Raw genomic sequence first — 14,273 nt, 5'->3', positions numbered from 1 at the left:
GAGCTAACTCTTTCAAAAAAAAAGATATATAAAATAAAGAGTTTTGTCCTTTATCTTTAGGCCATTTTGCAAGTTTTGTCCTTTATGTTTAAATTTGACAAGTTTTGTCCTTTATGTTTAAAAATCAAGCACGTTTTACCCTTTGGGCCTTAAAAAACAAGCACGTTTTGTCCTTTATGTTTAAAAATCAAGCACGTTTTGTCCTTTATGTTTAAAAAATCAAACACGTTTTGTCCTTAAAAATCAAGCACGTTTTGCCCCAAAGGGTAAAACGTGCTTGATTTTCAAACATAAAGGACAAAACTCGTCAAATTTAAACATAAAGGACAAAACTTGCAAAATAGCCTAAAGATAAAGGACAAAACTTGCAATTCACTCTAAAATAAAATAACAACAACAACAACAACAACAATAATAATAATAATAATAATAATAATAATAATAATAATAATAATAATAAATTTTTTGGTGAAACATAAAAACACAGGGGTAGGGATTATGTCAGATTAACCTTTCTAGCTCGCACGATTGCTAGGGTTTCTCTTCACAAATCTCAATCCAATACAACACAACAGAAATCAACGGTTAAAATTAGGGTTTCACTTCAATCGATCTATCTACGCATCTTAATTTAACCTTTTTGTATGTTAATTTATATCAATGGATGCTACTTCATGCATAGATGATCTCAACACGCTCTCATCTTCATCATTACCTTCTCAAATCCATCAAAAGTGAGCTTTAACTCTTTTGTTTCTTCTCAATTCTGTACAATTTGAACTCGATTGAATATAAATGTTATAGGATTGTTGTTTGTTTGATTGATCTGTGTTATTTGTTTGTGTTTTCTGTTTAACAATGTTGAATTTAGGTATTCGAGTTGAATAATTCACCCTAGGGTTAGGGTTTGGTGTTCTGGACTGTACATTCTGTTGTAATTCACAAAATAAAGCTGGATCTTCAATTATTATTTCATTTTTGAACTAGTGTGTTTGATCAGGCTGTTGCATGTGTGTTTTTATTGTTCTTGTTAGGAATTGGATGTCAACTGGTGATATGATTAGACTAGTTTTGCTCACTAATTGTACTTAATAATGTTGATCACAGTCCCTTATGTTTCGTGTTCGTCTATTCGGGCTACTTGTGCATTTTGGTGTTTTTTTTTTTGTGGTAGTTGAAGGTCTTTTTAGTTGAATTTTGAAGTCATTGATTGGATATTCTTTTAGTTTCTCATAGGTTTTCGTGTTGGTATACATTTAGGATTTTAATCTAGAAGGCTTTTGATCCGTTGTAATGCTTAAACAAACACATCATGCACTCTTAATTATTGAGCCAATGAATGCACTTAATACCAGTTATCTTATTAGAGCAGTTGGTATAAAACAGTTATGTTAGTTATATCTCTGTTACATTTAGTTTGTTGTATCTTGTTTACATTTTATCACATCTCACATGCAATTATTCTTAGTGATAGGAACGTGCTTCATTTGCTGGCAAGAAGAGAGATAGCTCCTAGAACAGCAAAGTGCTTGCCAAAAAGGCAGCGGGGAGAAGTTTCTAATCACAAGCATCAGTCATCTGTTAAACCCGAAAGTGAAAGAGTGAGAAATTCCAAAAGTGAACTTCTTTCATGGTACTTCTGCTACATTTATAGTATTTTGATACCTTTGAAGAAATAAAAAAAGTAAATTTTAGCCATAATAATTTTCCGTTTCTTTGGTTTCAGGGTGGAGGCTGAGTCATTGCGGTGTTTATCAGCCAAATATTGTCCTCTGGAGCCTTCTCCACGATCAACAATTGCAGCTGCATTTAGTGCAGATGGGAAAATTCTTGCTTCTACTCAGTATGTTCTCAGTAGTCTTTGTTTTGTTCTTTGCATCTTTTACTTATTGTAATTACTGATGTTTGTTTTTTTGAATTACAGCGGTGATCACACTGTTAAAATAATCAACTGTCACACTGGAAAATGTGAAAAGGTGCTTAGTGGTCATCGAAGAACTCCTTGGGTGGTAAGATGCTTAATTACTAATGAGCTAATCATCTTTATGGTCTTTCTGGTGCTAGCTAGTTATATCATTTAACCTTGTAAGATTATTGATGCATAAAACGGACGGGTTGGGTGATGAGTCAAAAGTAGATTTTTTTTGGACTAGTTGAAACGGTCAAACGGAGTAAGTGGGTTGACCCAAAACAAATTTTGTTGATTAAAAAAAGAGTAAAATGTCATTTTCGTCCTTGAGGTATATCTGTCTTTTTTGTTAACTTAAAGGGCAATTCAGTCTTTTTCAGGGGCATACGGTCTTTTTACATAAAGTGAAAAAGACCGAAATTCCCTTTCAGTTACAAAAATTATGGAAATACCCCTGACTTAACGGAGAAAAATGGATGGAGTTAACGAGCCGGATGAAAATGGCAAGATTTCAAATCTTTTGGATTCAGATGCGGAAAAACAAACCTTCGGACGAAAGTCACAAAACTGGCCAAACCTCATGGACGAAAAATGGCACTCTACTCTAAAAAAATTAGTGTAACAAATATGATTTAAGAAATTAGATTATTTCAATCACGCCTCTCGTAGTTGAAATGCGCGATGGTCTTTTCTTACGTTGATGTGCTAATTGTGGTTTTACAGGTCAGGTTCCACCCATTGCATCCAGAAATACTTGCCAGTGGAAGCTTGGATCATGAAGTTCGATTATGGAATGCAAATACATCGGAATGCATAGGGTCTCGTGATTTTTGTAATTACTAAACACATTTTTTCTGTTTTATTTCCCGAATAAGTTATATTTTGTTAAAAAAAACCTACCGATTGTCGTATCTCGAAGTTATGTATTTACATATGCATGTGTATATATTGTTATATCTGCATCTTTGCTTTGTGACAGACCGCCCTATAGCTTCTATTGCCTTCCATGCTGAAGGAGAACTTCTTGCAGTTGCCGCAGGCCATAAGGTGGTTCATACTACTTACTGCTTTGATAATTTGGTAGTGTAAATGTGGAGATGTGAGCTGGATAACAAAACGGGTCAGATCAATCCATAGTTGTTAATAATGATGATGGCGAGGGCTATAGCAAATAGCGTAGCGTAGCGCTGGATCATCGTTATCTGATGTTTAGCGCTCTATAGCGACAATTAGGGTTTTTTTTTCTTTTTTTTTTTTATATTAAAAACCGAATTTTTAGGCATTTTAATTGATCAAACAGATATAATCTTCACTATATGCATCAAAAAACCTTATATTTGTGAATAAAACCCTATTAAAAAAAGATTTCTAATATGTTATCGCTAAACATCAAATAGCGCTTGCCATCTCATCGCTATCGCCTCGTAGCGTATAGGTAGCTTGTCGCTATTTACCGCTATTCGCTATTAACAACTATGGATCAATCATTGAAATTATTTTTATATTCAGTTTCTCTCTCAAAACCCTAAATTGGTATTTCGTTCATTTTTCTGGATAACCAATCAGTTGTTCATCATTATTTACTCAAGTATTAAATATTCTAGTTACACGTCTCAAATTTGTTTGTGTAAACACTGTTCTTAGAAGGTGTTCATACGATTTAGGTTTTATTCTTTGTAAAAGTTTCTCGTTGCAAGTTTCTGAAATCAGTAATTCTGTAACGTTCTTGGTAATAAAATGGTTTATTCTGTGATTTCTGTAAATTAACAACAAATAACTTTTACGAAAAATAAAACCCTAAATTGTATGAACAACTTCTAAGAACAAGGTTTACACACAAATCTGAAACGTTTAACCAGAATATTTTATACCTGAGTAAATGATGATGAACATCTGGAAACGATTAATTATCCTAAAAAATGAATGAAGCACCAACGTAGGGTTTTGAGTTTTGACTTTTGAGAGAAACTAAAATTGTAATAATACATCTTCTATGATTGATATGATGAGAATTATTTTCACATTTCTATAATAATCTAATCTCTTGTAAAATTTATTTAAGGATCATGTTATTTCATTCCTGTTACGCTTTGGGCAATTCTTGACGCATTTTTCTGGTTAAACTACTTTTTAGTTTTAATAGTCTATTCTTTTGACTTCTCGGAAGTAAAACAGTATCCAAATCAACCCTTTCACAAGTACGGGATTGAAGATCATAAATGCCGCTTTTAGCTTAGACTATTATACATCATGCTAACATCAGTTTTCTATTTCCAGTTATATTTCTGGCATTACAATAACAGAGGTGAGGGTTCTGCACCTGCTATTGTATTGAAAACAAGGCGCTCTCTTCGTGCTGTGCACTTCCATCCACATTCCGCTCCATTTTTGTTAACTGCCGAGGTACGATTCTTTTGACCAAAAGGTCAAACTAATCTTTTGTCACCCATTTTATTTAAGGTCTTATCGTACAGTGATTTTGTTTAACAGGTCAATGATCTCGACTCTTCGGATTCTACAATGGCACATGCAACATCTTTGGGTTATTTGCATTATCCCCCTCCAACTGTATATATGGGAAACATGCATTCCATTGACCGTTTAAGTTTAGCTGCAGAGCTACCATTAATGCATGTACCTCTCTTCTTCTCTCATCCTCATCCAAATACCGATCCAAGGCCACAACTACAAACCGTCAACAGGCCATCGGAATCTTCAGATCGGCTTCAAGTTCTTGCAAACGCAACAGAACTGTATGAACAAATGATGGCTTCTGTTCCTCCATCTAATCCAATAGATGTCACTGGAGCTACAAATATGGATATTCCTGAACCGATGCTTAGTCAGATGGGCGGTTGGGAGTTACCTTTCATGCAAGGATGGTTGGTGGGTCAAAGTCAACAAGCCGGCACTTCATTGCCACTTGAGTTAGCGGAGGGTTCACCAGCTATGCCATATGGTTCGAACCCAGTGGATCCAGAAAGACAGCGTGTGCAGGATCTTTCTTCAAATGGTGCTTCTATTTCTGCATCACAACACAGACAAAATGCTATTGTTACCGAGACAAACGGTGGGAATGATTCTTTCCCGATAATTAGTCGAATACAGAGTCAACTTTCTGCGTCATTAACTGCTACTGCTGCTGCTGAGTTGCCGTGTACTGTAAAGCTAAGAATCTGGCCTCATGATTTTGAAAATCCTTGTGCTTCTCTTAAAGCTGAAAGATGCCGTCTAACAATACCACACGCGGTACTTTGTAGGTAAGGCTTTAGGACACGTAGAGGTGCCAATGTCGAGCCGTTTACTTACAATTGGGCCGCGTTGGTTTATTCTTCAATATTTTTAATTGGTCAAAGATTAAAATGCCATTTTTGTCCCAGAGGTTTGGCCAGTTTTGTGACTTTCATCCAAAGGTTTATTTTTTCGCATATGGATCCAAAAGGTTTGAAACTTTGCCATTTTCATCCAGCTCGTCAACTCCATCCAGTTTTTATCCGTTAAGTCAGGGGTATTTTCGTCTTTTTTGTTAACTTAAAAAGGCAATTCGGTCTTTTTCGCTTTATGTACAAGCATTTAGCATAATGAACAAGTATTCAAAAAAGACGAAAATACCCCTGGCTTAACGGAGAAAAATGGATGGAGTTAACGAGTGAGATGAAAATGACAAGATTTCAAATCTTCTGGATCCGGATGAGGAAAAACAAACCTTTGGACGAAACTGGCCAAACCTCGGGGACGAAAATGGTATTTTACTACTGGTCAAATAAATTAAATGGCTTAAAAGGAAATGTGTTGAATAAGTGGGAAGCTGCCAAAAGTGTATTTTAAAACCCTAAAACATTCTAAACCATTTTTTATCCGAAAAGTAAATTTGATTTTGAGATCATATTAGTTTTTTAAATCATATTTGACCAGTTACCTCTGATCTGTTGAGTTTGCTGTATCTAGTTGTGTGTGCTTTAAGCCTTAAAGACATAACATGTTAAAAGTTGAGGTCTATTGTTTGGTTTTATTTGATCATATGTTGGTTGATTATGTTGCAAAAATGATGATACAGTGAAATGGGGGCCCATTTTTCACCATGTGGGAGATATCTAGCTGCTTGTGTTGCATGTGTGCTTCCTCAGTTTGAAGCGGACCCAGGGTTACCAACCCAACTCCATCAAGAACGGGCTTCAACTTCTCCAACAAGGCATCCAATTTCTGCCCGCCAAGTGATGTATGAACTTAGGATATATTCACTCGAGGAGGCAACGTAATATTTCAATTCCCCTTTGTACTTATCATCATTGGTCTAGAGGTGGCAATTTGAGCGGGCCGGTCTAGTTGGGTGATGGGTCAACCGTAATACTTTTTTCCCTTTCAGCTAAAAAACAAGTAGTGTCATATATGATCCACTAAAATTAAAATGTTTGATGTAGATGTGGTTTATTTGATTAAAAAGATTTAGGATATTTTGTGCATAAAAAGTATACTTTAACCCATCACTTTTTAATTATCTTTTTTACCCATGACCCGCGTGACAACTTTAACGATAAGCAATAACTTTTGAATCATAAGCAAATGGGTTGAAAGTGTCGTCTCTAATTCTGCTTTCATGGTTTTGTAACTTCTGTTTTAATCTGTATCTTATGTACTCATGTAGTTTTGGTTCGGTACTTATTTCAAGGCCAATTAGAGCTGCCCATTGTTTAACATCCATCCAGGCAAGTCTGTTTCAAGTTTATATCTGAATAATACTTATTGGTGACCGTTGGATTATCTTCTAACAACATGATTTATCAACAATTTGGAGTTAATTAAAAGCATACGAACAAATATTGATCTTAATTTGTTTCGATTATGTGTTTATTTTAATTTCTTGCAGTTCTCGCCCACTTCTGAGCACATATTGCTTGCTTATGGTCGACGTCACAGTTCTCTTCTTAAAAGCATTGTGATTAACGGGGATACCTCGTTATCCATTTACACTGTTCTAGAGGTAAATACAATATATTTCACACTGATATGATGGATGTGTTACATATTAGATTATTTATTGATATTAATAAACCTTGTTATTTTCATCAGTTACACATTTAAAATTTGGTGGTTCAGGTATATAGAGTTTCAGACATGGAATTGGTGAGTGTGCTTCCAAGTGCAGAAGATGAGGTTAATGTAGCTTGCTTTCACCCCCTTGCTGGTGGAGGTCTTGTTTACGGGACCAAGGTATGTTGGTTGTTTCTCATTTAAATTGGGCCACGCGGGTCAAATGTATCCCAAAGTTTAAACTACATGCAACTTCCTTGAATTGTTTTATTCTTATTAATAATTATTAATTTTTATTGTTTAAGCGAGAAGTGTTTTCAACTCGCCTGGTTTGACTTCTGACCCGCCCATCTTGCCACCTATAGTTATAACCGTCTTGAAAATTAGTCGAAGCATAATTTTTATATTTGCAGGAAGGCAAGCTTAGAATCCTTCAGTATGATGGTGCTCATACTACCAGACCCGATCACTTTTCTGAAGCACAAGCAGCAGTTGAGGTAGAACCGTAGTAATACAGGTTGTCTGAACACTTCAGTTAATAATTTTCTGATTCACAGAGAGAAAATCTTTTATAAACTTTTTGTTAATTACAAAATTACCCCAACCCAAACTAATCTCTTTTATATAACAAGGGTATTATTATTATTGTAGAAATTCTTCCATTTTCTTAAAACCGAATAAAACCCTGTCCAGTCATGTCTGTGCTGATAAATCAAATATTATGTGATAATATATCCGCGTGTTTGATTATGCTGCAGGTTCAGGCATATGCTTTAGAATGTTAAAAAACCCACGGTGATATTTCACATCTGAGGTGCGTCCTCAAAACGAACGAAAGGTAATGGAATCTTGTGGGTCAAAGTCAACGTCATCATTATTTTAAAGACTTGCTTAATTTTTAGGTAAAGACGTGTTTGACTTTTAGTCAAAACCCCTTTCTAGTGGGTCAGAAAATGACAAAACGTTGCAGTCTTGTGTGCCAAAGTCTTGTTTATTGCTATCAATATTTTATAACAGCCCAAGAATTTATAGTATAACATCTTAGAGACTTTATACTAAGCTTGAATCCATATTTTGTTAACAGGAACCGCGACCAAGTATCTGAAGCCTATGCAGACAACTGAAAATTGGGAGTGGTTCAGTTTTTTTACCTGTTTCTATCCTTCTCTATGTTGAGCATTTGCTTGTATTTGCCATGTAGGCAGTTACCAAATTGTATACACGGTTTGGATCCATGAATGTATATTATCAACTATAGTTTGCGCTATAAGATGTATTAAGATTTCTGGTCTTGGTCAATGTTTAGGTGAAATCCCACTTAATGATTTTGCAAGTCGAAACTCAAAACTTTCTTGATTCAAAACCAAGCAATTGTGGTTTTAGGGACACTCACTTTTTAATTCTTATGTTGTAAATGTGTTTTTTTTTTTTAAATAGATACATATAGAAAACGGAATGCGGGAGTGTTCACAAACTATTAAGAGCATCCAGAACGCTGATCAACGGCCAAAATCCAAACCTGTTACATCATTTTTCAAACCTCACTTTTTCCTCCAGGGGCATGTGCGTATGTGGTCCCCACTAAACCAAACCGGACTAGTCCGCTGTAACAAATTGGACCACCCAAGACAAACACATCCAATGCAGTGCTCTTTGATGGTTTGGTTTAAAACCAACCATGTAGACTGAACCGTTTGTTTTCGCTTTTATTATACAATTTTTTGAATTTAGAATATTTATTTGTACATTTACATCATATAAATTAGCAACAAATTGAGCTTATTTGATGAATTACTTTTTGTATAAGATAATACTACAGATTAACCGATAAAAACATTTTTAACATACTGTAAATGTGAATCTGATCAACAGCATGTCAATTTCGTTGGCCGCGGCGCAACGCGCGCGGGTCAATCTTCTAGTTGTAATCATAAACCATTAGTAATGCAAACTGCCGATTTAGAAAAAAGTAAAAAAAAAAAAAAAAAGGTTCAAACCGACTATAACTCGAACATAAACACCCCTACAGTATAAATTACACCTTACATCTCAGAAACTCCAAAAGCTGAAAAAAAAATGAGACTTTAAACGGATCGACGGAAATTGCTAGTTACATAAAAGACAACCAAGTTTAATACATAAAAATTCTACTTAAAATAAACCCCAAAAATAAAAAAAAACTAAACTACTATGAAAAAAAGCATTAATGTCGAATGCTAACGATCATTTCTAACAAAAAAAAAAAAAGGAATTAGAAATGTAAGCCTTAAAACTGGAAGATCGGACCTGTGTCTATAAAAGCCGAATCAGATGAGTAGTCTGTGAACCCTGTTTCAATAGGCTGGTTATCAAAAAGCCAATCATCAAACTGATAGTCCGCTAAGCCGCTAGAGACTGCCGTCAGTGTTGACTCGTTTGCAGCAGACCCCGCACCTCCAAGTGTCGCAGAATCTTGACCCGTAGGCAAATCCAACCCGTAATCTTTAAAACCCGAATCCACTATACAACCCTGAGATTTATTTCCTTGTAAAGCATTCTGGGTAATATCCGAAACCGGGACTAACGGGCTATCCACTTGGGTTTTGGAAGGAACATGATAGCTTTGCTGACCTGGCGCCATATAAGTCTGCTGACTGGACGCTGGTTGCGGTCGTGAAGACGGTGGAACAGGATCATTACGGAGTTGGTTGTAAAGCGGGTTTTCAGGAATCGGGTTGGAATTTACACGAGACTGAAAGTTAGGGTTTGAGTGATAGGAGAATTGAGGCTGGTGTTGATTTACAGTTGAAGATGTATAGGTTTGACTTTGAGGAGGATATGGAACAGACGCGTTGACTGCATTCGGTTGTAAAGAACCTAAATATTCACTCGACCCGGAAAGCATTCTACTGACTCGATAATTTTGCTGCCTAATGCGATTTCTAATATTGCCCCTGTACGGGTCGTACGGGTTTTGGTTGTCCGATATCGCACCCCTAACTGGATTGGTTCTTTTGAATACGGGCCGTTGAACCGGAACCCTAGAGCCTAAGTTATGCCTCTGCTGAACCCTATGCGCAAGTTGAGATGCCAAATTCGGATGTAATTTGTTTCTCGACGCAAGTATGCTGTGTCTGTACTGACTAAGGATATCTGCAGATTGAAAGTTAGCCGCCGTGAGGTTTGCATGAATCGGGCCCGTTTTTGGAATCTGATTTGCGGGTTGAAGTACCATCACCGGTGCTGGTGTGTAAAGGTCAACCGGGGACAGTTGACTTACGGGTTGGGCAGGTTTACCATTACCACCGTTTTTGACGTTTTTTCTCTCGCGTTTCCAAAACTCGTCTTTATCAGTAGCGCGACAATGGTCAGCACTTGAACTGCCATTGCCCCAAAAGACACATGGAGCAAGTGAGTCACAAACATAACAATAGCACTGAAAGTATAAAAAAATGGCAGAGATCAAAAGGGCATATTGGTAATTATGAAATCTGTTTGTTATCGGTCCAAAAAGGCGAAATAATGAATGTTAAAATAATATTACCTGGTTACAGTGGCTTTGATTTGGGGTAGTGGAGAATGGGAATTTGATACAGAGGTGCCTTGAATGAGGATAATCTCGACACGCAACCTACAAAAAGATCAAGAAACAATAAAACGTAAATTTCCCAGATCGTATTCAGTTATTTACTGTTTTTTTTTCTGCAAATTAATTGTTCGTGTAGAATTCATGTTAATCAAACCACAAGTTCACGTATTTATATGTGTATAGATGGTAAAAAGAAATACTTTGACCCGTTTTTCATGAAAACGGGCCGAATTGTGACATTCTTTTACCAACAGGGGTTCATGTTAATCAAATCACAAGTTTACATACATTTAGGTCTCTATAAACTTTGACCCGTTTTCATGAAAGCGGGCCGAATTGGGTATATTCTCTTAGCAAGAGTGGTCAAATTTTCATGGTAAGCAATCATGTCATTTTCATGAAAGATCAACATGAGAAGGTACAAATAACAATTAGTTTATAACAAAAATAAAACAAATTATTGCTTTCAATTCAATAGTCAGATAGATCAAAAAGTAAAAAAAAAAAAAAAAAAAAAAAAAACAAGCTAACAACCAATTGATCATCTAGCATAACAATAATGTAGCAATTCAGAAGCCAGAGAGATTAAAAAAACACAAAAAAGTAAAAAATTAAAAATAAAATAAAAATGAAGCAATTCAAGAGTCAGATAGATAAAAAACACAAAAAAGGTAGAAAAAGAAATCAAACCCTAACAACACAATTAATCATCTAGCATAACCGTAATGAAGCAATTCAAGAGCCAGAGAGATTAAAAAACCACAAAAAAGTAAAAACAAAATAAAAATAAAAATGAAGCACTTCAAGAGTCAGATAGATTAAAAAAAAAAAAAACACAAAAACGGTAGAAAAAAAATTCAAACCCTAATAACGCAATTAATCATCTAGCATAACCGTAATGAAGCAATTCAAAAGTCAGATAGATAAAAAAAACACAAAAAAATAAAAATAAATAAATAAAAAAATTCAAACCTTAACAACACAGTTAATCATGAACCATACTGATGCAATTCAAGAAGCAGATAGATAAAAAAACACACAAAAAAATAAAAACCGTTCAAACCCTAACAACGCAGTTAATCATAAACTATACTGATGCAATTCAAAAAGCAGATAGATAAAAAAACAAAAACAAAAGAAAAAAAAACTTCAAACCCTAACGACACAATCATCCCCATCTATCACAACCGAAACAATTCAAATTTAAAAACCATCAACAAATTAAAAAAAAAAAAAAAAAAAAAAACCCTAACCTGCCCTTTCTCACTAACAACAACAATCTCATCATCATCATCACGATTACCCAAACCGCCATTCTTAACTTCTGCAGACGCATTCGGATCTTTATCAAGAACCACACAGTCATCGTCATCCAAGTCAACTCTCGACGACTTCAATCCACCGTTAGTCTCCTTCTCATCATCATCCGAACTTATTTCCAGCACCACTGCGTTCGGATCCATCGCAAAAGTTCATCAAATTAGGGCTAAATGTTTTGTAAATGTGTCGATTGATGATGTTTAAATTGTTGACTCGGTGACTCAGTCTGTGTGTTGTTGAGTCGGTGACTCGTTACTGAGTTGGATGAAAGCTTGACGCGCACGGTTGGAGTGGACTGTGTATTATTTAATATTTATATATATATTTTTTTGATTTTGATTGAAGGTGTTGGGCTTTTGAGTAACCGTCTGGCCCGTTATGGCCCAAACACGTATGTTTTGTTACGAAGGGGTTCAATGTCACACCACGTTCAATAACCACCGACACTAAAAAGGCAGCGTGTTAAAGCAAAGAAATTAGATTGGAACGTAAAACATAGAAAATAATAATAATAACTAAGTCGATTTAAGAATTGTGCGTTGCGACGAACCTGTCATACGGGTAGGGGTGTAAACGAGTCGGGCCGAGCCCGAGCTCGACTGGGCTTGTCATGTTTTTATGAAGCTCGAGCTCAAGCTCGGCTCGATTCGAGCCTACTTATTTGAGCTCGAGCTCGGTTCACGAGTAAAACCCAAAGCTCGAGCTTGGCTCAAGCTATTTTGAGAACAACCTCAAACGAGCTATAAGCTCGGCTCGATCTCGCTTCAATATCGCTTAAACGAGCCAAAGCTCGGCTCGAGCTCGACTCGCCAATGTTATTATCATTATTATTATATTCTATATAAAATAAAATAAAATAAAATGTTGTTTTGGCTCGTTTAGGCTCGCGAGTCTAAACGAGCTTTGTGTTTCAGGCTCGAGCTCGGACTCGATAACTAAACGAGCTTTATTTCAGACTCGGGCTCGGGCTCGTACGAGCTTATAACGAGTAGCTCTCGAGCCTCTGGGCTTGTTTACACCCCTACATACTGGAAACACATATAAGATATAAAAAAGTTGAACCACACACGAACGTTGCGTCATGTTTCATGAAACATTCCACGCATTTTCACTTTTGTTTATCGTACATGGTTACTTGGTGTTTCATTTCAATTCATTAGTTGTGTTTTTATGTTTTAGTAGTCAACGATTAACTTAAAAACTAACTGCAATTTTAGTTATTGAATTTGTCTCCAACCGTGATTTTCGTTTTTAGGCATATTAACATGTCAGTGTGAACTTGTTTATTGAGATCATATTATACATATAAATGTAAATAAAATCATTTGTCATTATAACACTAAAAAAATCCGTTCACCGAACGGGTATTAAACTAGTTACATATTGATGTGTTGCAGTGGAGGTAGACTCAACTCCATCTAAAATAGAAGACCGTCATCCTTCATCGGCAAATTGAAGTCCTACTACGTAGAATAGTCGCCACTCCTGTCCTTTCCTTTCGTTAAGAAATGACAGAGAATAGTATGGTTTATGATACTTTTTTTAACTTATGGAGACTATGAGAAGGGGAATTAATATAACATATGACCAACAGATAACTAGTTTTATAACAAATCATTTATTTGGTGAAAAAAAAAACACAACTTGGTGTTGTTTTGAACAAATTTAATTGTTCAAGTTTACTATATAAATGTAGTCTTTGTAACAATTTGGTGTTGTTTTGAGCATAATTGTCCAAGTTTAAAGTTTCAAGATGAAATGGGGAACTTGTACTTACAAGTACATGGAGTCTTATTGAGGGAGTACCTCAAGATATGCCATAGGACGATATCGTTGAGAAGTTTTTGGTCAGATTATAAAGTGTTGATGATCAAAGAACTTTGATATTTGATGTCTACATATCGTCTATACTTCCGTTTAAATTTCAAAAGTGTTCGGCACTTATGATTTAATTCCAATGTATTTTATTGTTTTGTGTTCAATATCTTCGGATAACACATGCAATTTTTTACAAAGAAAAAAATGACTAATATTTGTGACGTATAAATTATTTTTGTGAAAATAATTATAACGCCAATTATACATTGTTTAACAGAATATGGTTTTAAACGGATAGTACATGAAAATTCTTGGACATAAACAACTTAAGAGTTGTTGCATTGACTAAATGTCAAAGACGAGACATCAAATGTGTAACCACGTCATGAGAGAATAATGAAAGAACGTACTGAGTGTATTGAGATGAATGTAACAATTCTAAATAAAACTGACACCCTCATAATTTTTCCGACACCCTAATATATTTAAAATATCCTAACATACACCCCATACGTGAAAACGGGCCTCAATTATATTAAATAGTATTAAAAATAAATTAAAAATCTGAAACTTAAGCTGAGGCGGGCCGCGTAGAACCCACCTCAACTCCTACGCGGGCGATATAAA

At 35.5% G+C, this 14,273-nt stretch overlaps 2 protein-coding genes across 4 annotated transcripts; one reads left to right on the top strand and one right to left on the bottom strand.

Moving 5' to 3' along the window:
• The first annotated feature begins 486 nt into the window (after positions 1-486).
• On the top strand, positions 487-8,239 carry LOC110871382. 2 transcript variants are annotated; one of them, XM_022120179.2, is made up of 15 exons: positions 487-734; positions 1,469-1,633; positions 1,727-1,843; positions 1,925-2,009; positions 2,633-2,741; positions 2,889-2,956; positions 4,187-4,312; positions 4,400-5,169; positions 5,967-6,164; positions 6,555-6,615; positions 6,777-6,890; positions 7,007-7,120; positions 7,354-7,457; positions 7,699-7,778; positions 8,025-8,239. In XM_022120179.2, the coding sequence occupies exons 1-13, from the start codon at positions 661-663 to the stop codon at positions 7,447-7,449; spliced, it is 2,097 nt and encodes a 698-aa protein (XP_021975871.1). In that variant the 5' UTR covers positions 487-660; the 3' UTR covers positions 7,450-7,457; positions 7,699-7,778; positions 8,025-8,239. The 2 variants fall into 2 exon arrangements, with proteins under 2 accessions (XP_021975871.1, XP_021975867.1); XM_022120175.2 differs by having other exon boundaries at positions 489-734; positions 7,354-7,437.
• A 792-nt stretch (positions 8,240-9,031) lies between these two features.
• On the bottom strand, positions 9,032-12,118 carry LOC110871404. Of its 2 annotated transcripts, none has more exons than XM_022120180.2 (3): positions 11,762-12,118; positions 10,464-10,550; positions 9,032-10,355 (listed from the first exon to the last, which is right to left on the bottom strand). In XM_022120180.2, exons 1-3 carry the CDS (start codon positions 11,969-11,971, stop codon positions 9,207-9,209), a joined length of 1,446 nt encoding a protein of 481 aa, XP_021975872.1. In that variant the 5' UTR covers positions 11,972-12,118; the 3' UTR covers positions 9,032-9,206. The 2 variants fall into 2 exon arrangements, with proteins under 2 accessions (XP_021975872.1, XP_035845340.1); XM_035989447.1 differs by having other exon boundaries at positions 9,032-10,299; positions 11,762-11,807.
• Between the last annotated feature and the right edge of the window lie 2,155 nt (positions 12,119-14,273).

This window comes from Helianthus annuus, chromosome 1, assembly GCF_002127325.2.
Source record: "Helianthus annuus cultivar XRQ/B chromosome 1, HanXRQr2.0-SUNRISE, whole genome shotgun sequence".
Classification (NCBI taxonomy): Eukaryota; Viridiplantae; Streptophyta; class Magnoliopsida; order Asterales; family Asteraceae; genus Helianthus; species Helianthus annuus.
This window is presented reverse-complemented; position numbering and strand designations above follow the sequence as displayed.